The 24030-nt window shown below is 36.8% G+C and overlaps 1 protein-coding gene across 1 annotated transcript in view; it reads left to right on the forward strand.

The window, feature by feature from the left end:
* Positions 1 to 24030, forward strand: part of ERAP2 (endoplasmic reticulum aminopeptidase 2) — a 39798-nt gene that overhangs the window by 11862 nt on the left and 3906 nt on the right. The window contains exons 5-17 of the mRNA XM_067731304.1: positions 246 to 366; positions 2496 to 2650; positions 5970 to 6083; positions 7434 to 7565; positions 7795 to 7926; positions 10267 to 10335; positions 11319 to 11494; positions 13613 to 13692; positions 14687 to 14870; positions 18835 to 18991; positions 19663 to 19847; positions 22361 to 22522; positions 23062 to 23202. Of these exons, the coding sequence (XP_067587405.1) occupies positions 246 to 366; positions 2496 to 2650; positions 5970 to 6083; positions 7434 to 7565; positions 7795 to 7926; positions 10267 to 10335; positions 11319 to 11494; positions 13613 to 13692; positions 14687 to 14870; positions 18835 to 18991; positions 19663 to 19847; positions 22361 to 22522; positions 23062 to 23202 (1808 nt within the window). The remainder of the gene's footprint in view (positions 1 to 245; positions 367 to 2495; positions 2651 to 5969; positions 6084 to 7433; positions 7566 to 7794; positions 7927 to 10266; positions 10336 to 11318; positions 11495 to 13612; positions 13693 to 14686; positions 14871 to 18834; positions 18992 to 19662; positions 19848 to 22360; positions 22523 to 23061; positions 23203 to 24030) is intronic.

Below are 24030 nucleotides of genomic sequence, written 5' to 3' on the forward strand. Positions count from 1 at the left end.
GTACAGATTAGCGCCTAGGGAATGTACTGTAACAGAAAATACAGGGTTGTTTGTAATTTTCAAGAGTGATTCTTGCTTTAATACTTTACAGAACATCTTATCCCCTGTTGACAACATGTTTAACGGTATCTCAATAATTTCTTGAAAAATACAGTCTGCCTTTCTTTGGGTGAGGGCTGTTAGGAATGGAGTTATGCAAAGGAGCTGTCCTTCAAAGACCACTTCTTCCCACCAACATTTCCCAGGTGTCCATCCATGCAGCCCCAGACAAATGGAGTCAAACACATTATGCTTTGGAAGCATCATTGAAGCTGCTGGACTTTTACGAAAATTACTTTGATATCCACTATCCACTCGCAAAACTGGGTAGGTTCAAATTCCACATCATCGTCTTTATTTTTAGAACATACTTTGATTTCGTCCCTCTTAGTATGTGATTTAAATGAGCACTGAAGACGTTCAGTTAGCCCAGAAAGCAATAATTTGTACCTCAGAGATGGTCCTAGAGTGTAGAAAATAAAGTATTATGAGAAGCCCAAGTACTGTGGTTCATTTCTCTATTCTTTTATAAGGTTTAATATTAAAATATCTGCATTTTGTATTAGATTTAAATGGATGAATTTTCTGGAGCATATATTTTCTTCTGTACCATATTTGTACAAGACTAGCAATCTTTTATAAAAGTTGCCAAAGGTTTATGTAAATAGCTGAAAATTGTCCCTCCATCTGTTATCTACCGTGTGTCTGAGGCTGGAAGATAAGACTGTGGCACAGACTTAAAAAAAAAAAAAAAGATTTCGAGGAAAAAGATAATTTGAATGTAGTAGTCATAGATCTTTATATGAGAAAATACACACAGGCTATCTTGGTTGGTTTTAATTTTCTATCTTAAAAATTAAAAATTGTGATTTTTATGTTGCAGAATATATAAAAACCATGACTTAAAATTTATAACTTATATAGATTAATTTTTAGAGTTTCTGACAATGACAAAACATTGTTTTTCTTTGGGACTTTAGAACACACACCTTATCATGTCCTTCCTCCCCTTTCCTGCCCAACCTCCATACAGTTTTAGACAGTTAAAAGGGACCATCAGAAGACATCTCCAGGGGGTTGTCCCTACAGTTCCTGAGTCTCACTGTATTATTATGGCGCAGGTTCTATACACCTTTTAGTACGGATATACTAAATCAGTTTACCCACAGTCCACTGCTGTTCTCTGTCAAAAATCAAGGAAAGATCAAATAACAGCTATCAACAATCTTAAGTTGCTCTTGAAAAATGCAACCTTGAAGATCATATGAAGTGAATGTATTTAAAATAAAACTAACTGAAAGGAAACATGCAGCTTAGGAAAAAATTGAGCAGATATAAGCATTTCTAATGGCTTTGGGAAATAATATAACTAATATAAAATCATCAATGCAATTTAGAAAAGGAGTCATTCCCACATTTGAAGTGCTAATGAATACTAATCTTTACTAGTGCTAGTTTGCTTTTTGATTGCATTATAAATATTTGATTTTATCCACTAGAATTAACCAATACTAATTCCAGACATTGTAATTGCAAGGCAAGTGACTTGATTTATTTCAAACTTTTAAAAAATTACCTTTCTTTTCAGCCAAAAAGCAGTAATTTTTCCAATATGGCCTGGCAGAATAAACAGAAAGAAGTCCAAGATTAAATATTAGCCAGAAGTTCTCTAATCTATATGAAGTCATTGGCAGAGGGTATATATATATATATATATATATATATATATATATATATATATATATACACTCACACACAGATATGATATAAATTACGTTATATCTGAGTTGCTTAAACATGATTAAATTTCACTTTTTCTCCCTAAGACTTTGTCAAGAAGTAGAGGAAATATCAATGTTGAAAAGGAAATTGAGCTCAGAAAGAAGTGATGCCAACAGCCTTTTTCCTCTACTGCCTTATAAGGACACTTAGAGGCTGTATGCGCTAGAAATATTGATTGAAATATTGACTATAGAGATGCTCCTAAAAGGTGTTCCCCTGAAATTAAAATCCCCTTTTTTTCTTTTTTGTAGAAATGAGTTCATTATATGTTTTGTTGAATTCCAGACATATTAGAAATTATTTGATACCTCATATTTTCAAAGTTTTTCTGTAGTACTAATATAAAATAAAATAGAAGAGTTTTAAAATGAATTTTTTTCTCAGCAGTAATGCACTCAAAGTATTTTCATAGTTTAGTTTTAGGAAAAAGTGATTAAATGTCAATAGGTTACTTCACCTACAACCAAAACTTTATTGATAGACTTTATTCTGCTTGATAATACTGATTATTTTCAGCAACTACAAGACACCATATCAATGTTAAGACACTCTTGATGTTTTCAGAAAATCTGCTTATATATACTGAATGGTTCATAACATATTTGAGGAGGAAGCACATCCCACTTCTGGTGTGGAAGCCATAATGATCAAGTGTGGTTGTTCTTATTTCTTAGATCTAGTTGCCATTCCTGACTTTGAAAGTGGAGCCATGGAAAATTGGGGCCTTGTCACATACAGAGAGACGTCACTGCTCTTTGATCCCAAGACCTCTTCTACTTCTGACAAACTGTGGGTCACCAGAGTCATAGCTCATGAACTAGCGCACCAGGTACCTGGCACTCATGACATCCTCTTAGCATCGGTTCAACAGAGCATTATGCAGAACACCACCAATATTCCTGAAACAACATAAAATCATGTCATTTTACTTCCAGAGGGGACCTTAGGGATTATCAAGCCAAACATAATATGTCAAGTAGAAGAATATTCAATCTCTAGACAATGGGTCTCATACAGGAATTTTATCACAAGTGACCACTATATCCTCTAAAACCCTTCAAGGCAAAGCCTCCAAGTGTCTTTTAGTAAAGAAAAGTGAAGACCATGCAGATACATAAAGCACAGAATTAGAAACGCTACAAATAGAGATTTCTATTAAAAATATTTCCCCTTATACCCTCTAATACGGTGGCATTCCAATCTAGGGCAAAGTCAATCTCCTTTCAACTGGAATCTGTGATTATTCAGCCATAATGAAGTATTTTCAAGTCTATGCACTCGTGGGCTGCTGACCCTGGACACATTACCTAACTCTCTAAACTTCAGTGTCCTCGTCTATAAAATTAAGTTCATAATAGCTCCTGCTTCTTGAAACTGTTGTGAGGATTACAGATAAGTGTCTATGTCTGTCATGTAGTAGGTACTCAGTAAGTGTTAGCTATTAAGGATGGTGACAATGACCACCACTGCTACCATTTCTTACAGAATAAGATTTCCAAGGCCCATCTATCAACACTGTATTACATACAAATATGAAACAGTAAAACTAGCTCTACAGATATCAGAGACTTTCTCCACTCTATTTCATTTCTGAAAATTCCCCATTATGCGGTGAATTATTAAAGGCACTGGAAACTCTCTTTTACCATGTAGGCAAATATCATTCCATTGTAGAAACTGGTAAAATCTCTTATTTTTCAATGTTTAATTTTAACCTTTATCATGACCATAGTAATAATAAGGAGGGGTTGTTTGTTTTTTTTAAAGCAGCAAACTAAGAACCCAGTTACATAGGAGCCATGCTCAGCACTGTATTTTGAGAACATATGAACAGCTTCCTCTGGTTTAGCATCTCCCCTCTGGCCCATCTTAGGGGTTTTTTTTTGTTTGTTTGTTTGTTTGTTTTGTTTTTTGCGGTACGCGGGCCTCTCACTGTTGTGGCCTCTCCCGTTGCGGAGCACAGGCTCCGGACGCACAGGCTCAGCGGCCATGGCTCACGGGCCCAGCCGCTCCGCGGCATGTGGGATCTTCCCGGACTGGGGCACGAACCCATGTCCCCTGCATCGGCAGGCGGACTCCCAACCACTGTGCCACCAGGGAAGCCCCATCTTAGGGGTTTTGATCATTAGTCTCTGGAAGCTCTAAAACACTTAACTGAGTCTGGGTATTCCTCATTTTCTACCCAATGTTCATAGGGAAATAATCAGAGAGCTCTACTTTTGAGGCTCCATCCTCCCTTAAGGCCTTCCTGTAATAAGTTCTCTTTTACGGGGACGCAGTGTTCAGGGCTGAAGCAGCAGGCCCCGATGGCCTTGACTATTTTGTTTCCCCATTAATCTCCATGTCTCCCCATGTCACTCCTCTGTGTAAAACCCTGGCAAAGACTCTCAGTGCCTGGGTGAGTAAAGGATCCATAGTGTGGCAAACAAGGCCCCGAGGACCCGGCTCGCCTCCACCTCTCCAGCCTCATCTCTGAACGACACCTTTAGCTTTAGCCATCCCAGCCTACCTGCCATTACCTGAACAGGCGAGGTTGTATCATTCCTCTGTGCTTTTGCTCCTGCTACCTGATCTGCTTAGAGCACACCTCACTTCCAATATTCCTGAGGACCACTTGCAAGACTAAGGAAATGAATCGTTTCCCAGTTATTCTACACACTCTCCCAGCAAAACTGATTTTTTTCCTTCTGGAATCTCCTCTGTCCCTTGTACAGGCATAGATCATAGTGCCAATAATGCTTTATTGCATGCGTATGTCTACCAGTTGACCTCCACCATTTGTGTTGAGGCAGTGGCTATCTTACATACATCTTTGTATTTCTAACATATGGTATAGAGCCAGAAACGTAGTAGATTCTCAATAGATATTTATTGAATGAATGAATAAACTACTTTTACTGACTGGTGAAATGACCATAACCAGCTTGTACTTCTTGTGTTCATCACTTCTCAAACTGAGGAAACACCCGCTGTCCCTTCTCACAGAACCCCCTCAGAAGATTGGAGCCCACTTGCAATATGATAGGAGGGCTGTAAGAAAAGGTATAGAGCTTGAACTGTTTCTAGAAGCTACAGATCTAGTGGTTTCTGTTCTGTAACTGTAACAAGGCTCTTCTGAATCTTAGAATCTTATTGTTTAAGCTTCCAGTCCTGGAGACTGCAATCCTAAAATAGATAAACCGGACACACACTAATATGACAAAGGCCAAATAGATAAAATATAATAATACATAAAAATAATAATATTTAAAACGTGTTACAGATTAAATATAGGTCAAGGGTAAATTTCTATTTAGATTATCTTTTTGCATCCTTTTAATTTTATTTATATATATTTAAAATCTCAGACTTTCATTCACCTTAGTGGCCAAGTTAATCCCTAGAAGTAAATTGGGGCAGAGGACAACAAGTAAATTTGGTCATCACTAATATTGTGTAACAATCTGAAAGTCCTAAATGAATTTTTATTCTTTTAAGTACCTGCTACTTAATATAAAAAGGTGACTTCACCCAAAATATTTTGGCTTATATTTCTCCTTAGACCATCACCATAAGTCAATGACAAGGTGAGATTATACTTATTGTGCAAAATGTACCCTACGAAATGTTTCATTTTCTTCCTTAATATTAAATCTAATATCTAGGAAATATAGTGAGGATATAATGGAAGTTGGGGAGTTGGAGACAATATGAACACAAAGAAAGAGAAGTGGGCTTCCCTGGTGGTGGAGTGGTTGAGAGTCCGCCTGCCAATGCAGGGGACGCGGGTTCGTGCCCCGGTCCAGGAAGATCCCACATGCCGCGGAGCAGCTGGGCCTGTGAGCCATGGCCGCTGAGCCTGCGCGTCTGGAGCCTGGGCTCCGCAATGGGAGAGGCCACAACAGTGAGAGGCCCGCGTACTGCAAAAAAAAAAAAAAAAAAAAAGAACAAAAACAAAGAAAGAGAATTGAAGGAAGCAAAAATGTGGAGAGAGGTGAAGGCAGGGAAATCAGTAGAAGGAGGCTGTGCGGAGAGAAAAGGGTAGCAAAGGTAGAGAAGAGGCCTCAGCTACTAAAAGAAAGAAGTTACCACCCATTATATTTTTTGCTATAGTTAATAATTTTTTATATTTGTTTACCTTCTAATAACATGGAGTTTTTTCCTCCTAGTGGTTTGGCAACCTGGTTACAATGGAATGGTGGAATGATATTTGGCTCAATGAGGGTTTTGCAACATACATGGAACTTATCTCTGTTAACGTCACATATCCAGAGCTACAATTTGTAAGTCACAATTTTGTATGTCATACTGTATGCCCTAACGAATCATTAATTTACTACTAAAATTTTTAGAGAATGCCAAAGAGAACATAGCATTGAGTCTTTGAATCTATGTTGTTTTGTTTTGTATAAACAGGTTGTATTAGTTTTCTAGGGCTTCCATGACAAAATTCCACAGACTGGGTGGCTTAAACAACAGAAATTTATTTTCTCACGGTTCTGGAGGCTAGAACTCTGAGATCAAGGTGTCGGCAGGTTTGATTTCTTCTGAAGCCTCTCTCCTTGGCTTACAGATGACCGTCTTCTCACTGTGTCCTCACATGGTCTTTTCTCTGTGCTCACACATCTCTGGTGTCTGAGTTTTTAAATTTCCTCTTCTTACACCAGTCAGAGTGGATTAGGGCCCACCCTAATGGCCTCATTTTAATTCAGTCCCCTCTTTTTTAAGGCACTATCTACAAACACAATCTGGGGGCTAGGGCTTCAGCATATGAATGGGGTGGGAGGCACATAACACAGATGATAGAACTGGATGAGACACTGGAGGTTTTAGAGAACAGTCAACATAAATCCCTCACCCTAAAGTTTGTGGATAGAGAGTGAAAATAGCACAAATATACAGCTGTGTATGTGGGGTGAGAGGAAAGTGTCACTGTCCGAATACAATGATATAGGACAAGACAATGCCCATGGCTATAGATCCCGTACAGAGTTCTTGGCGTGTAACCTGAATTGAGCATGACTGGGGACACACTCCTCCAGAATTTCCAAAGGGTTAGTTAATTTCCCCAAAATGTGTGAAAAGATTTCTTCAAACATGTCTTTTTTAATAGGCACAAGAGGGTCTGAACAGCACATATCAAGGTAGTTAGTAATGGATAATTAGCTCTTTGAGGTAGACATTTGGTCCAGTACAATTACAGACAGACATGGATTCAAAGTCAGTGTCTTCTTATTTGCTATGTGCTGCATCTGTAGTTTAATCCCAAAGCTTCATACATTCTCACTTGTAAAATGTATGTAATGCATCTCCCTTGCAGGGTGTTGAAAGGATTGCAGATGATGGATGTAAGATCCTGGCACACAGCACGTGTTCACTCAATGGGAACCTTAGTTTTATTTTTGTATCGAAGGGATTGGCTCATGGTAAACATTCAGGCAGTATCTGAGGGAATGTCGAATTTATACCTTTACAAAATAGAGAATTGGTGAAAGGGGAATATATAAGGGGAAAGAAACATCTTGTAAGAGATATTGAATACCTACTTCTGAGAATATCTTATAAAACCTATCATGTTTCCTATTGCTGAGAATGTCAAATGGAAATTGAAAAAAATTTTCCCTCCTGTTTAGGATGACGATTTTCTGGACATGTGTTTTGAAGTAATTAAAAGAGATTCATTAAATTCATCCCATCCTCTCTCCAATCAAGCAGAAACCTCTACTCACATAAAGGAAATGTTTGATGCTGTTTCCTATAAAAAGGTAGTAAATGCTGTGGACTAGTGGAAGCTCTGCTTTTGGGAGAAATATAATGAGGCCAGAACATCAACAGTTTAAGTTGCTGGTGCCAGGTTATTGCTACCTGTTTCAGTTTTTATTTGCTGTTCATTTATCAGACGTTACACATGTTCCGTAAAATGTAAGTTTCCTTTAAAAACATATACTACCTTTTCCTTTATCTTCTTTTTCTTTGCTTTTGTTTGTATTTTAGGGAGCTTGTATTTTGAATATGCTCAAGGATTTTCTGAGTGAGGAGAAATTCAAGAAAGGAATTATTCACTACTTAAAGAAGTTCAGCTATAGAAATGCTAAGAATGATGATTTGTGGAGCAGTTTGTCAGATGTAAGTCCTCTGTTAAGTTATAGTAGACTGCTGTTCAGCCTAAAAAGTGACAAGCTAATTATGAAGGTTTATAAATAGTTACATTGTCAGGCAACAAATGTTTATTTCACTTGCCACACTGCCAAGGGTAAGCAGGCAGCACCTCTTTTTTTCCTCTGACACCTTACTAAACCAAGATGCCACACTAGTTAAGCCCCAAGGGTTCAATATTTGACCTCCTTCTCTTTGGTTTCCCTTTTATGGTTGACCCTACACTTTTGTCTTTTTTTCCAAATCTTTCATGACTTTGTAACTCCTCCATGTAACACCTGATCTTCTCTTCCCAAATTTAAGGTTGAACTCTCCTTGCTCAAATGTATTTCCCAGCCTGTATTCTCTGTTGAGTGAGACACACCTCCTCCCTCATAGGAAGAAATCCTGTTCAATCCCTGTCATGCCTGTGTTTCTAGTGCTCTTGCTACCCGAAGTGCTCTCTCTTCTTTCCAACAATTCAGGTGCTGTCCGTCTTTTGAGATCTAGCTGAGATTTCACCTCATCCTTACAGACAGCTCCAGCCCTCATTGATTTGCCTTTCTGCTGAATGCCTAGAAGTGCACTTATGAATCTGTTCCAGCCAGTGACATTCTCTTTTATTGGTTTCCATTGGTTCAATAATAACAATGATAATAATAAACAAAATTTGCTTAAGAGAAAGAATCATGTCAGGCCCTTAGCATTCTATTGACCCTATAATCAGATAATGATTAATTAAGAACATATGGTCTCTTTGTCATTGGGATTCACGTAGTGTAGTAGGTAAGACAGAGAAAACATGCAGTCAACTCAGATGATTCTAATAATTATTAAAATATTCTTAGATTTTCAAATGCAAGGACAATACTTTGTTATAGAAGTAATGAACTGGCAGAGCTTGTGCCTGCAGGTAGAAGAACCCTAAGTCATTGTACTCGGAAGAGGTCCTCTCTCCTTTATAAGCACGTATGTCCCAGGGACAGTAATAATATTGTTCAGTATTTGTATAGCACTTCACAGTTTAAAAAGAAACTTCATGTGCATTATCTCATTTGATTTTTCTGTGCCCTAATTAAGTCTGGACCCTCAAGGTTTAACTTATGTGTGAGTTTGTGGTTAAAGAGACAAATGCAATAATTAAAAATTTTTTTCAAAGTAGCTCAAACATTTTACCCCCATTTCTTGAAAACCCTAAAGGGGATCAAATTACACGATCCTTTGTAATACTTATAAAGATGCTCCTTATCCATTTTCATCACCTCTTGCAGCTGATCCAGATGTTCTTTCTCCACAATTCTCCCTCAGGTTGTCAACAACAAGCCTTACATTGCTTTTCTCTCCCCTCTCCTTCTCCCTCTCCTTTGCTATGATGTGTACTTGTGTATGTGTCTCTGTGTGTAGACATCAACCAAGGCTTTTTTCAGCAAGGAAGAATCTGTCTTTGGTGTGGGTAGTGGGTGTAAAGGGGATTAAAGGAGATATTTGGGCAATAATTACAGGATTCTTTTAGGTTAACTGTGAGCACCCTTATGTTAATTTTTGTCACTTCATGCTTTTAACCATCTCAAGAAGGTAAGGTAGGCATTCTTACCCCATTTTTACAGGTGAGAAAACTAATGCTAAGGGAGAGATTTGCTCAAGACCATATACCAAGTGAATGATGGAGTCATTACTTAAAATCTGTCTTCTGACTCTAAGTCCAGTATTCATTCTTTCAATTACATCACAACTTCTTCCTGGTTATCAGGGAAGTCTCCCATCCAAACTTCCCCTAAAGGTCCTAAATTCTAGGTGACCCCCTTCTGATGCCAAATGAAACTGTGGGGGACTTACCTGGTGGCTCAGTGGTTAAGAATCCGCCTGCCAGTGCAGGGGACACGGGTTACAGCCCTGGTCTGGGAAGATCCCACATGCCACGGAGCAACTAAGCCCGTGCGCCACAACTACTGAGCCTGCGCTCTAGAGCCCACAAGCCACAACTACTGAAGCCCAGGGTAGCCCCCGCTCGCTGCAACTAGAGAAAGCCTGTGCATGGCAAAAAAGACCCAACACAGCCAAAAAAAAAAAAAAAGAGACTGTGGTAGGAAAATGATAAATTCCTGAGAATACCTAACTCAGTATCGTGTCACATAACATCAATTATACATATAAAACAAAACGAGTAAATTCTATGTATTCTTTAATGAATTGCTATGCTTATTACCATGTTTAGATGAACTAAATTTTCATATATCTATGCTAATAAATGTCTGCCTTCATGTCTAATATACATATTCAGCCAACTATCATTGCCCAAAATGGCGGTGCTTTTTTCCTCTTGTGTTATAGGATTGTTTAGAAGGTGATTCTACATCTGGTGGATTTTGTTATTCCGATTCCAAGACAGCAAGCAACACGGTAAGTAGAAAGAGACTTGGAGAGTAGAAGAGATTTGGCTCACCACCTGGCCCAAAGCGAGTGTGTAAAGTCACCCAACTGTCCCTTTAAATAACTGGAGAGAAATAGAGACTCCACAGTTTTCCTTGAAACAAAGCTGCCTGAAGAAAGAATGCTCAGGCCATGTAGGGGGGTGACGCTGTTACTACTATATTTTTGTTGTTATAATTCAGCTTTCCCACAACCCCGCTGCTAGCTAAAAATATCTCAGCTCAAAATTCTTCTGAGTGGTTACTGCTGCACTGGCATCCTCTAGGCTCTGAAAAATGCCAAACCAAATCTGTTAAGTTTGGAAATAGAGTGAATGGCTTTCTTGAGGCCCTGTCTTTTTGTTTACTTCTGGGAAGTCATCATGGAAAAAAGAAAAGGCAAACTTTTTAAAAAGCATTGTGGTAATCCCATCAATTATAGTTTTCAAAGGGAGATTCGGCATCACTCAGTGATCAGCAATACATACTAGAAGCTAAAAAGCTAGAGGTTTTGTTCTCCATTCCATAGACCTCTATTGATATAATATTGTTCTATTGGAATTTTTTAAAAGCTTCCCTAAAGAGAGACATTTCTTCTTAAGCCACTTCTCTGGATTCTGTCGTTAATAAAACGGAGAGTAGTTTTTTGTTTTTTGGTTTTATGGTGGGGTTTTTTTTTTTTTTCTGTTTTGAAAGGGAGACTTCAGTCTCAAACCCTTCCTTTTGACCTTTCCTGCCCTGTGTTAACCCTCAAGCTCCCACACACGTCCCTGCTTCAGGTAATTTGCAGAGCAGCCCTGGGCAGGGTGGGGAGGGGCAGCATTCTAGTTTCCACATCGCTCCCCTAGGAGATCGTAGCCAGAGTCCCGCTTCCTGTCCCGCCCATGTTTCCAGCGTCCAAGGAGGTTGAAGTTTCTCATCTCTCTCTGGCTTCTCTCCTCTGTCTTGAGTTACCAAAGTCACTTGTCATTTCAGCTCACCTTTCTGCGGGAAAATGTGGAGGTGAAGCAGATGATGGCTACATGGACTCTGCAGAAGGGAATCCCCCTCGTGGTGGTTAACCGAGAAGGGCGTTCACTCAGACTGCAGCAGGAGCGCTTCCTGAACGGGGTGTTCAAAGAGGATCCTGAATGGGGGGCCCTGCAGGAAAGGTGACTGCTTTCCTTCTGTCAGTCTAGTTTACCTCATCTCAGTTTGTTCGTGATCGCATTAGCTTTCAGCTTCTCTGGCAACTTTATGGGGTGCTATTTCTACACAGGACTCGAAGGCCTAAACTAGCCTTGATATCAGCCCAGACTACGTTGTTGAGGGGCACATTCTTAGTAATCCTGGGGCCACCTTTAGAACCTCAGTTCTGATGCAGAAGGTTGTCGGTAATATTTCTAATATAATATACCTAATAAATTGTGTGACTGGCCCATACCTAGGAAATGTTATGACAGCTGTACACCTTATCAGAAAAGACATTCCCTATTTGATAAATTAGATGCTAAGACCTTCCACTCTCTTTCGTTTTTCAGTAAGAGACTATAAATGTAATCCCTTAAAACATGATGTTCTTGGTAATAATAAAAGCAAATCCAATTACCCACACTGTCATCTGTCCTGAGAAAACTTGTTAAAGGCTTTACTAAAATCAAGATATACAACACTGCCCACCTTCCTCTGATCTATTAGCCCTGTCAATAAGATGAATGAGGTTAAATTGAAATGAAATTAATCCAAGTGAATCCGTGCTGGCTCTTTTGATTATTATTTTTTTCCCAAGGATCTAGCTGTCTAATAACAGTTCTAGAATTTTTCTGAGAATCAGAAGCAAATTCACAGCCTTTAACACATAGGATATACTGTTTTCCCTTTTTGTTTCATCAGATGTCTATTTCGATCCAACAGCAACTCTTATGCCATTTATCTTCCATTTCTGTGTATGTCCTTCTGAAGTCTGAACTTCAGAGAGCTTAAACAACTTGAAGCTTGGCAACACAGGCTGGAAAATTTAATGTTTGATTTACTATTGCGAAAGCAGGACTCGTAATTGTGTAACTTATCAAAATGTCACCAGAGAGAGTTCAATAGTGTGGTTGGCCCAGAATAACAAATATCTACTGCAATGATCTGTATTTTTCCTCTACCTGAAGCAGTATTTAGATTACTATTATAAAATTATTATCCTCTGATCAATGCTTATCCAAACTCATGAAATGCTACTCTTCCTCTCTTTACTCCCAGATATGTTTATCTGGAGAAATCTCTTTCTAGAGTCAAAATCCATCCAGGAATCTCAATCCATTAAGTCTTGGTGATATCTATGTGTCTATTTTTACCAATTTGTATAAATATTTCAGTTGCTATGTTAATTATCTGTACTCTCTGGATTAGCAGGTAGATTATCCCTTCTGACCCTTTATTAGATCGATTCTGTGTCTGCTGTTTCTTTCACTATTTTATATTTTTCTGAAGACTACTGGGCACATCCTCAGTTACTATTCTTTCTGTTTTTGTTTTCTTTTTTTATATATATTTTTAAATTATTTATTTATTTATTTTATTCTTTCTGTTTTATACCTATTGGTATTTTCAAGCATGTGATTTTACAGGATTACTATAGCTAATATTGCTGTGATAGACGAAATGAGTTCTAGAAGCTGCTAGAAAGTTATTCAGAAAAAAATAGCCAATTTCAGTTATTTACCATAGTAGGGCCATCGAAAAGTAACTGAGGCCTTTTCCTCCAATCCATTCTGCTTCTCTGCTCTCTGGACTTGGCTGACATGCAGATCCTGACACACTGCTGCAGGCACTTAGCAGTTGGGGGGTTGAATGTGGGTAGCTTTGCTGAACAAAAGGATAAGTGGAAAATCATACTGGAGTAAGATTGTTACCTTGGAGGGCTTTTCCTACAGCTTTGGTTCAGTTATTTGAATTAATATCAGGCTGTCATAATTTTTGGAAATATGAAAGGAAGATTTATTTATTTTTCTCTTACTTAGAAGAAAACAATCAGCAGAACTTGTTGTGGTATGATGTTTGGACAGCAAATGGCACAGGTAATTGTGACAGAGTTCAACTAGGTATATATTGCTGCTCCTTCATAATCATTATGGAAGAACTTTTGCACACCCGAGGATCTGCTAGTCTTAGCCTATAAAATTTATGTTGGTGTGAAGGATGAGTGATTAGGTGTCTTTTACAGCCTATCCGAGTCTGATGATGTGAAAATTGAAATGGCCATTAATTTAGTCTGTAACAGTCTTTACTTTCTAACATAGGTACCTTTGGCATATCCCAGTGACCTATTCCACAAGTTCCTCTAATGCAATTCACAGACACATTCTGAAATCAAAGACAGGTAATGAACTAACGAGCCAATAGCTGTTTTAATTCTGAAATTAAACATGTTCTGAGATATTTGGAGGAAAGATACTGTAAGTCAATCTGATAATGAATGATATATGTTTAAGGAAGTTCTCATTTATCCATATATGTGTTACTAAAAGAACCCTTTAGCTAGAAAGTCTGAATTTTTTATTCAGTGGAAAGTTCTCTTGTGCTTCTAGCACTTAGAGATAGGTTTATATTTATATTAAGAAATGATGGCATCCTATCTTATGTTTTTTAATACATACTAGTTCAGTGGATAAAGGCATACACTCTGGAATTGATTGGCTTTGAATTCAAATCCTCATTCTGTCACATATTAGATGGGTGCCCTTAAGAAAATTTTTTAACTTCTTCTGAGTTTCAGTTTTCTCATCTTATTTTGAATGGGGATTAAGCCTCACAGAGCTTTGGAGAGAATATGGTAATGTTATTTTACCAGCTAGTATAATGTCTGTCATATTAAAAATAATACAATTTTAATTTCCCCTTTAAACACATCACTGAAATTTGAGAATGTTCCCATCATAATGTCGTGTTCAGCCTACAGTCCTTATTTTGTCCAAAATAAGGACTGGACAAATGGGTCACCTATTTACATATACATATTTCAATGAGTCGTAACTAAACCTTGAGATGAGGCCACCAGTAAATCAAGCCAAATTCCAGTCATGTTCATCATCTGGCTCACTGCGCCCTTGCATGCCTCTTAAACCTGCATAGACTGCTTTTGAGAACAAATTCATCAGTCCTTTTCCTAGGAATTAGTTTATTTATTAATTTAATAAGGTCATCATCCCCAAAATAAGCCATCCAGCAGACTATGGAAATAGGATCATTGTGAGTCTTCCAAAACTTTGTCTTCTCCTTGATTTATTAGTAATAGCATGGAGACTAACACTTTTGGAGATGTTCCTGGCGTGCATGTCGATAAGGAAATACCTGTACCAATTTTCTCCTCCTAGATACTCTGGATTTACCTGAGAAGACCAGTTGGGTAAAATTCAATGTGGACTCAAATGGCTACTACATTGTCCACTATGAGGGGCATGGATGGGACCAACTCATTACACAGCTGAATCAGAACCACACATTTCTCAGACCTAAGGACAGAATAAGTCTGATTCATGATGCCTTTCAGCTAGTAAGGTAATGCAAAAATTCATCTGATTTCATAGGAAGTGACTGCTTTATCACCAGATACATTAGATTTCAAATCAAACGTTCAGTGTTAATCACTCACATGATATGGATATGAATGGAGGTCAAATACAGGCCATTAGGCCACAGCCTACTCACTGATAAAGTATTTTGACCCACCCAGCGTTTAAAAATTTAATCCAACATTTTAAAATATGGAGAAGTTTATGTAGAAATCCTGACTTCTGTAATCTCTTAAATAATGAGAAAATTTGCCAACTGTGGGCCTCATTCCCACAGGGCAACCACAGAGGAGGGTAGAGTGGGCAGATCTTCCTTTGGGCCAGGCCTACATTCTCCTATGTACCAAAGTCCTAAATGGTACACATGAGGGGCCTGCTTCACTCACTTATGGTGGACCCTCCAGGCATTTAAGCTTTTGACCTCAGATTTTAAATTTGTTTATGCTGGTAGCTTGCTGTTTCACCAAATACCAGTGTAATCTGTTGGACAAAAAGTATAAATATGGTTATAACCTTTATAATTTTTAAATCTAGTGTACAATCCATTCATTACTTTGCTCACATTGGGGAAATCAATATGAAATTGGTAGAAAAATGCAGGAGGAATTGGCTGCTTATGTTTATTCCTCTTTTTACTTTCCTGGAAAGACAAAGTGTTTTCTTTCCTTTTTCCCATTTATCATCAACAGAATAATATGTAGAATAAATCACAAGGTCACCAATGGAAAAATAATTGGGGATCAGGTGGCGTATTTTGCATTATGTAAGCTTTTCCTATTCTGAGAATTACTGTAATGTACTCACTTTATTCAGTGTGACGTATTATTTCCTTTCCGATCCTTATTTAGGTCAAATTAAGTAAACGTAACTAGCAAGACATCTCTCAGACACAGCTTCTCTGTACAATAGAATTCCCTAGTTAGAAAAGTGAGAGGATTGAGAGATTAATCCTCAGTCCCGTAGGTCTCAGGAGCATCATGGTAGCATAGCTATCCTACATCTGAGTGGATGCATGATAGACTAGCTGAGAAGTGGATTATCATCAGTTGAGGGAGGTTTGTCAGCTTAAAGGAGAAACTCTGAGCAGATTGCAAAGAAGGTAGATTACAAATTTAAGACCAGGCAGAAAGAAGAATATTGACAACTCAGCAAATGAAAGCCAATCTTTCAAGTAGTTGCAAAGTCTTTTTTGCTGTTTCTAGCCTATAAATTTATGTGTAGTGTAAATTTAGCAGAAGGAACCCTATAGTTACTGATGCATCAGTGGAAAAGCAATCATTTCTTTACTAGGTAGACTGGTTAATGAACTTCCAAGTACAAATTTTGGTTTAAAACATATCAACTAAGTACTACCTCTTCACTTATTGTTTGACCTTTGACAAGGTATTTAACCTTTTTAAGCCTAAATTTTCTAGTCTTTAAAACTTTTCTAGTCTTTAAAACTCCAATAATAATAATGTCTATCATGCAGGGTTGTTTTGAGGATTGCTTAAGATAATGTAGATAAAGCACTGAGTACAGTAATAAATGCTCAATAAATGGTAGCTGTTAGCATTATTAGTATTATCTAATATAAATTGTTTAAAAGATCATGCGTTGAATGGGAAGGTGAAGTGAAAACATAGAAAAATGCATTTCAAATAATGTGAAATTGGAAAAAAAGCAGAATGTAAGCTTAGGTATTATTATGTTTGCAGTTACATGAAAAAAAAAAAAAAAAAAACAGCTAAAGGTGAGAGAAACAAAAACAGAAAGAAATATTCCAAAGTGCTATTAGTAAATATGTAAGGTAATGAAATTATGAGTTTTTTCCCCTTAATTTCCAATTGTTTTGTAGTTTGTTTATATTACTTTTATAATAAAAGTAATTATATAAGAAAACAATTTTAACATCTCATAATAGGTCTAAATATTTTTACTTGCTACTCTGCTTTGGTGATATATATCTCTTCCTTCCCTGCTTTGTGAAATATCTATTTAAGAGTTAAAGGATGTAATCTGTGATCACATTTAGTTCAGAGACAGAATTTGACCCAGGAATGCATATTCATTTCAATTGGGTTTTCATACTTATTGTTAAATATAATTTAAGACTTGGATCTCCTCTGAGTTGGGTGGAATTAAAATGACAACCATAATTTCCTTACAGGTAAACTATTTATTTCTTTAAGTCCAACACCATAAAAAGAAGCCCCAAATTGTTTCCTCAGGAATACAGTTTATTTCACAAAGGTACTATTTAGCCGAAACTTTATATAAATAAGTAGATAGACTTTTTCTATATAAGAGTAAATAATGGCATTTGTCTAAGTAAAAAATAAATTAGACTGGGCTAAAAAGAAAAACAAGGTTAATATAAAGTGAGTTTTATGTGTTAAACATTCTTTTAAAAATTTTAACCCTAGAATATAATACCTAGTTTCTTCCTGTTACTGATCCTCTTCGTATACTTTATAGCATCTGAAAGGAAATAATATGTCACACTGAATAAAGCGAGTACATTACAGAAATTCTTAGAATAGGAAAAGCTTACAATGCATAATACTCTACCTGATCCTTAATATTTTTTCTGTTGGAGACCTTGTGACCTGATTTATTCTACGTATTATTCTGTTGATGATAAATGGGAAAAAGGAAAGAAAACACTTTGTCTTTCCAGGAAAGTCTAAAGAAGAATAAACATAAGCAGCCAATTCTTCCTTAATTTCTCTACCAGTTTCATATTGATTTCCCCAATGTGAGCAAAGTAATGAATGGATTGTACACTAGATTTAAAATTTTAAAGGTTGTGACTATATTTATACTTATCTACTGCACCATGTATTATGACACTTAACACATGTGGGCAGGAATAGTGACATTTTGTGGATTTGTTTTTTAAAAAATATAGCAGACCATAAAATCATAGAGCATATGGTCCAGCCCTCTGTCTTCAGATGAAATGTTTGGAAATTTTACTATTAAGTCTGTTTTAAAGCAGTATGTCATTGTGGCTGAGAAGAGTATAGTCACAACAAAAGTTGCTCACATTTAATGTCACTTCTTTCTAGTTTTAGTTCCCTCATTTTAGATGAGAATTTAAAATTTAAAAAACCCATAGGAGGTAGGGCATTATATTAATGAAAAATTCAAAACAGATATCTTTGTTCTGGAATCTGTTTCCATATAAAACTATTATGCTTAATCTGGGAGTTGGATGCTGGCAAGAATGGTTTATAGATGCTTCAGGGACACAGGTCTTCTCAGAAACACATGTGAAAACAAAAAGTGACAAAGTATACAAAAGTGACAGTATAATGGTTTATTTCCTCTACAGAAGAGATCCTAATGTTTTGATATTCAGAATAATAGTTTTGTTATTTGTTCTTCTCATTAAAGGAAAATGTAGAGAAGGCATATCACTTTAGAATCTAAATAGATTCTTTAAAATTGAAAGTCCTTGTTTGGACCCACTCAGAATAAGTGCTGCTTCTCTGTTAGGCTCTAGGGGGTACATCAAAGAAACAAAAGACATGGCACCTGTCCTCAAAGTTCCAAATGTGCTTGGAGGAACAATTCAGACCCACAAATTAGGCAATTAGAGAATGACAAATATATGAAAATTTGATATTATTTGGTACTAAACATTAATATTAGCTGATATTTTTATTAACAAAGCACTTATTTATGTTAGACATTAGTCTAAGCACTTTACCTATATTAACTCATTTAATCCTTACAACAGAGGACTAAAGTAGATACTCTTATTATCCCCATTGTATTGGGAAGGCAGCTGAAGCCCAGAGAGGTTAATTTGCCCAAGTCAGTGGCAGAACTAGGATTTAAACCAAATGGTCTGAATATAATGATCTGCTTCTGTTATTGCTCTCTATATCATATTTGTTTTAATATTTTAAATATTAAGAACTGTAAGATATGCACAAACCACTGACATTTGTTTTATACCTCAGTGCAGGAAGGTTGACTCTAGACAAAGCCCTTGACCTGACTCGCTATCTCCAACATGAAACAAGCATCCCTGCACTTCTCAAAGGCCTGGAATACCTAGAATTGTTTTACCACATCACGGAAAGAAGGAATGTTTCAGATGTCACTGAAAATCTCAAGGTTTGTGTTTCTTTCAGAAAATTCATTAAGTAAAATACACAGTGCCTGGAGGATCAGTGAGACTTGTTCTGTTTTGTGTGAACTCTTGGGGTTAAATCTTGAAGAATCTGAGGAAACTGGCTGATAGCACAGTCAACACTTAAGCACCTAATAGTTAGATGTCCCTCGTTCCTTGTCATCACCATCCTAAGAGCTAGGTGCCAGGATCATAAGCAAAACATTCCTCCTAAGGTGATTTTATCTTATATCACTTGGTATTCCCCCCTCAGATAGGAAATTAAACTGTACTTCTTCTTTTTTTTAACATATTTATTGGAGTATAATTGCTTTACAATGGTGCGTTAGTTTCTGCTTTATAACAAAGTGAATCAGCTATACATATACATATATCCCCGTATCTCTTCCCTCTTGCGTCTCCCTCCCTCCCATCCTCCCTATCCCACCCCTCTAGGTGGTCACAAAGCACCAAGCTTAAATTGTACTTCTAATGGAGAAACTAACTCTGGTAGGTGGAGGCCAGAAAAAGAGAAGCAAAATATAGAGATAAGTAGTTCTATGCTTTGGGAAAGGTTCATGCAGACAGTTTAGAGTTGAACCCTTTGGATGGGTGAGTGAGAGCTGGGTTAAGAACTAAACTTAGCCTTTCTGTAACCATCCTATGCTTTCTGCAGCATTACCTTCTCCAGTATTTTAAGCCAGTGATTGACATGCAAAGCTGGTGTGACGAGGGCTCGGTCTGGGACAGAAGGCTTCGTTCGGCTCTCTTGAAGCTGGCCTGTTACCTGAACCATGCTCCTTGCATCCAGAAGGCAACCGAACTCTTCTCTCAGTGGATGGAATCCAGTGGAAAATTAAAGTAGATCTGGACTTCTGTCCTATTCTTTGCTCCTTTCACTTTGATGTAAAAGTCTTTGATCATGCAAGACATTAGATCTAAAATCTTTTAGTGAGGATAGAAGAAAAAAACATGCTGGGAATTACAGACCCTTGTTTCATGCTCCCACATAGCAAGTGCTGGATAGATTTTGTGGGAAGTGAGGTTTAAGTACCTGTAGGGGAGAGCTAATACACATTAGCATGGTACCAGAAAGATGGCCAGAGGGTGGAGGCCAGCAGGGCACCTGCCCAATCTCCAAGAGTAATGCCTTTTAAAGGTAAAAAGCAATGTGAAATGTTCATGCAATCCAAACACCAGTGATCAGTTGATGAAACTAAAAAAAAAAAGGGGGGGGGGGGGGCGCGTGCCTTTTTTAAACGTGTTTACTTCTTCATTAACCAATACCACACCTGAGCCTTAGCCCCAAGTTTCAACTTTGATAGGAAACTGATGATTTGGGCCATCTAAAGGATATGTATGGTGGCGAAATCGATTCCAGTAGTGGTTGTAATCAAGTAGATGCCCTGTGATCAAAAGGATTATGTTGCAGTTTAGTTTACCAGCTGCAACCCATAGGTACTGAAAGACGCCACGATCTTTTCAATGTAAGCCTTGATTTCTGTACAACACATGATTTTATATTGTTGCTATTAAAACTCTGACTCTCCAGGTGGATGTTTTGAGAAATCAAATCTGTATATGAATTAAGGAAAATTCCTTTTTAAAATAGGAAAAATAATTCACAACTTTAGTACCATGTAAAGCAATGGTGTCAGTTTTCCCTCTGCCAAATTGTTATGAAATGCTATTATAATTTATCTCCACATAACTAAATCTCAGTGAGCTTTTTGAAATCTTTTCTTGAATTCTTCTTTAAAAAAAATAATTCGTTTTCTTCTTTTTGGACTTTTTCACTCTTTGGGATTTAGGCTTAAAATCAGTTTCAGAACAAAAATTTCTTTTAGCTATATTTTTCTCTTCTTTTTGTTCATGTTTAAATGAACTGTATGAGTGAGGCTAAAATATAGACATCTGTTGCCTTATAACACAACAGAATATTATTCTGTCGTCATGCTAGTTATAAGAGGGATGATCTTACCTGCAGTAACTCAAGTCCAGTAGATATAATGGTTCAACTTGTTGAACAGGATGCTATGCCTATGAAAAAATTCTGGGTAAATCTCATTTAAGCTTGTAATCAAGAACACATAATCATATATTGTACGTTTCTTTTTTCTAAACTTCAAAAGCAGTAGTATTAATCCTAAAGGGGAATTTCCTTTTATTGATTAATTGATTACTTCATTCATGAATTCAAAATATAATGCTTTGCCTGTTGCCTATGTGCCAGGCACTGCATTTGGTGCTAAGAATAAACTAGTGAACAAAACAACTATGTGTTCTACCTTCAAGGAACTTATTTTTTATTTGTTACCAAGTTTTATAAATTTGTACACTAAAACACACTAAAACAAAATAACGTGGAATGTAATTTAATTACTTTTTGTTTTATGATTCAAAGTCTCTTGGGATATTTAAATACATATAGTACAGTGGAAATAGCACAGGATTAGAACCATAGGTCTAAACCCCATCTCCAGAAAGGCTAGTATGTCACCTTGGTGCAAGTTACTTAACCTTTCCAAGCTTTATTTCTACTTTTTAAAAATTAGCATAATTTTTCTATCTCACTGGGTAGCTTTGACAGTTAAATAAGTTGTATAGAGACTAGTACAATCTTATGGTCCCTGCATGATAAATACAAATTTCCTGTCCCATCCCTACTTCTCTGTGTTTTGGTTATTCCAAGCCATCAATATGAATATCATTTATTATTGATCTAATGATATTTGGGATTAAAAATCATAACCAAATTAAAATCAAAACTAGTTAGTATCCTATAGGACAATAAAACCCCAAAACCATGGTGTCTTCTTTAGGTGGACAGAAACTAATAATATTGCATCTTATCAGTTTTACAGAATTATAAAATGACTGAACTCTAAACAGCTGTGCTAAAATATAATTCTCTACACCTAGAGAGTCAGATAACCCTCAGACAGGCTAGAAAATACTCTTAATGTGACATTAAAGCAACAAGTAATAATCTTTTTTAAAAAAATCATATAGCACCAATATATGCTATTTAATGATAGAATTCTATATAAACGAGTGCATTTATATTTCAGAAATCACCTTTTTTATTTATTCATTCCATCAACTTTCTGTTTCCATCTCCAGGTAGTTTACATTTTTATGATTATTATCCTTGTTAACATTTTATCATCAGGAGGAAAAAAACCACAAATAATTTGCAAAGTAGAATTACATAAAATATTTTTATAAAAATTTGCCAGAAAAAAAGGTTTAATATGCTAGGTACTGGAAATAACTCAGGGGTGATTCTGTTATAGCAATTTAAAATCATAATAAGAAAAAAAGAATTTTTTCTTTCATAGAAGTTTTTTTCACATTTGTGCTTAATATTACAGTATCCCAACAGATGTTTTAAAGATTGTATACTCCGTGGGTGCTCAAACAACAGCAGGATGGAATTACCTTTTAGAGCAATACGAACTGTCATTGTCAGGTGCTGAAAAAAACAAAATTCTGTATGCATTGTCAACCAGCAAGCATCAGGAAAAGTTAATGAAGTAAGTGAATTTAACTAAATTGCTAAAAGTAAACTTACACATATTCAGGGAAGATACTAAAATTTCAGCCACCAATTTCAAAGGCATATAATAATAACTGAATCAGAATTTGAACCGCTTTGACTTTACTTCCAAAAATATATATCGACAAAATGCAAAACAGATATTCCTTAGTTATTAACATGTGATTGATACTAAACAAATAGCTATGTTTTACTTTCAGAACCTTGGCAGAAAATTATTGTACAAAATACAAGATGCTAATCATCTTGTATTTTAAGATGCTAATATAAGATGTATATAAGATGCTAATCAAAGTTCTTTGAAATAATAAGCGAATAAAATTACTTCTAGAAAAAAGTAGAAATTTGATTGGAATAGTAAAAATGTTAGCCAGTAGAGACTTTATTACTGTTTTTGGTACATCACACTTTGGTCAGGCCTCTTTCTCTCTGATTCTTCTAATATACTGATAGCCTGAGTTAATTTCCATTATAAAACACAAACCATGAAAAATTAAGTGATTTTTATTTCTTCAGGTTAATTGAACTAGGAATGGAAGGAAAGGTTATCAAGACACAGGACTTGGCACCTCTTCTTCATGCAATTGCCAGAAATCCAAAGGGGCAGCAATTAGCCTGGAATTTTGTCAAAGAAAACTGGATCCATCTCCTTAAAAAGTTGGTATTTGTTTACATCCAGTGTGTGTTCTTCCACCCAGATATCTCAGTTGCCTAAAACCATGTATAACCAAATGATCCCAATGACACCATTTTTACTCAAATAGTTTGATGAAGTCTGTCAATTTTAAAACTCAGTAGCCCAAAGTGCCCTGTCCAGGTATAAGTGAGAGGAATGAAATAAAGGGAATGGGAAACAGATTTCTCTTACTCAGCCCAGGCAATGAAGAATTGCTGGGAACAAGTAAGAGCTCAGTTAAATCCAGTCATCAGCCCCATCCCCCCATTCCCTTCTGGCTCTCTCCCCAACCCTGAAGAATACATTGAAGCCATATATAGTACATCAAACACTGGGGGGAAAAAAACTTCAGGAATTCTGAAGAGAACTAATCCCTATTTCCAGTTCCCCTGGGGAGGTGGCACAGTGGAGAGCTTGGAGTAGCTAAAAGAAATTCAATCAGAAATGTTTTGGGAGCCCCCCCCTCCAAAACTGGATAGGTTATGAGTCTTTTCTGGGGTTTCACCTTTGGGGAAAACTAGAGCTCACTCAGTATGCTCCTGAACCTAAAATCGTCCCAGAAAAACCAACAATGATTAGATTCCATTGGAATGTACAGGATGGCATTGCTTTCTCTCACAACAAACCTCCTGCTAAGTGCTCAGCCACTCTTCATCCAAATCCAAAATGTCACTTATTAACTATATGGAAAATACCCTGAATGAAAGAGCTGTGCAGTTTGCTCTGTTTATCTTTGTATCAGTTAGCATCTCTGATGTCAGTCATCCTCAGTTCCTCTTCCCTCTCATTTCTTAGCCATAAAGGACTCA

Source organism: Pseudorca crassidens, chromosome 3 (genome assembly GCF_039906515.1).
Source record: "Pseudorca crassidens isolate mPseCra1 chromosome 3, mPseCra1.hap1, whole genome shotgun sequence".
Lineage (NCBI taxonomy): Eukaryota > Metazoa > Chordata > Mammalia > Artiodactyla > Delphinidae > Pseudorca > Pseudorca crassidens.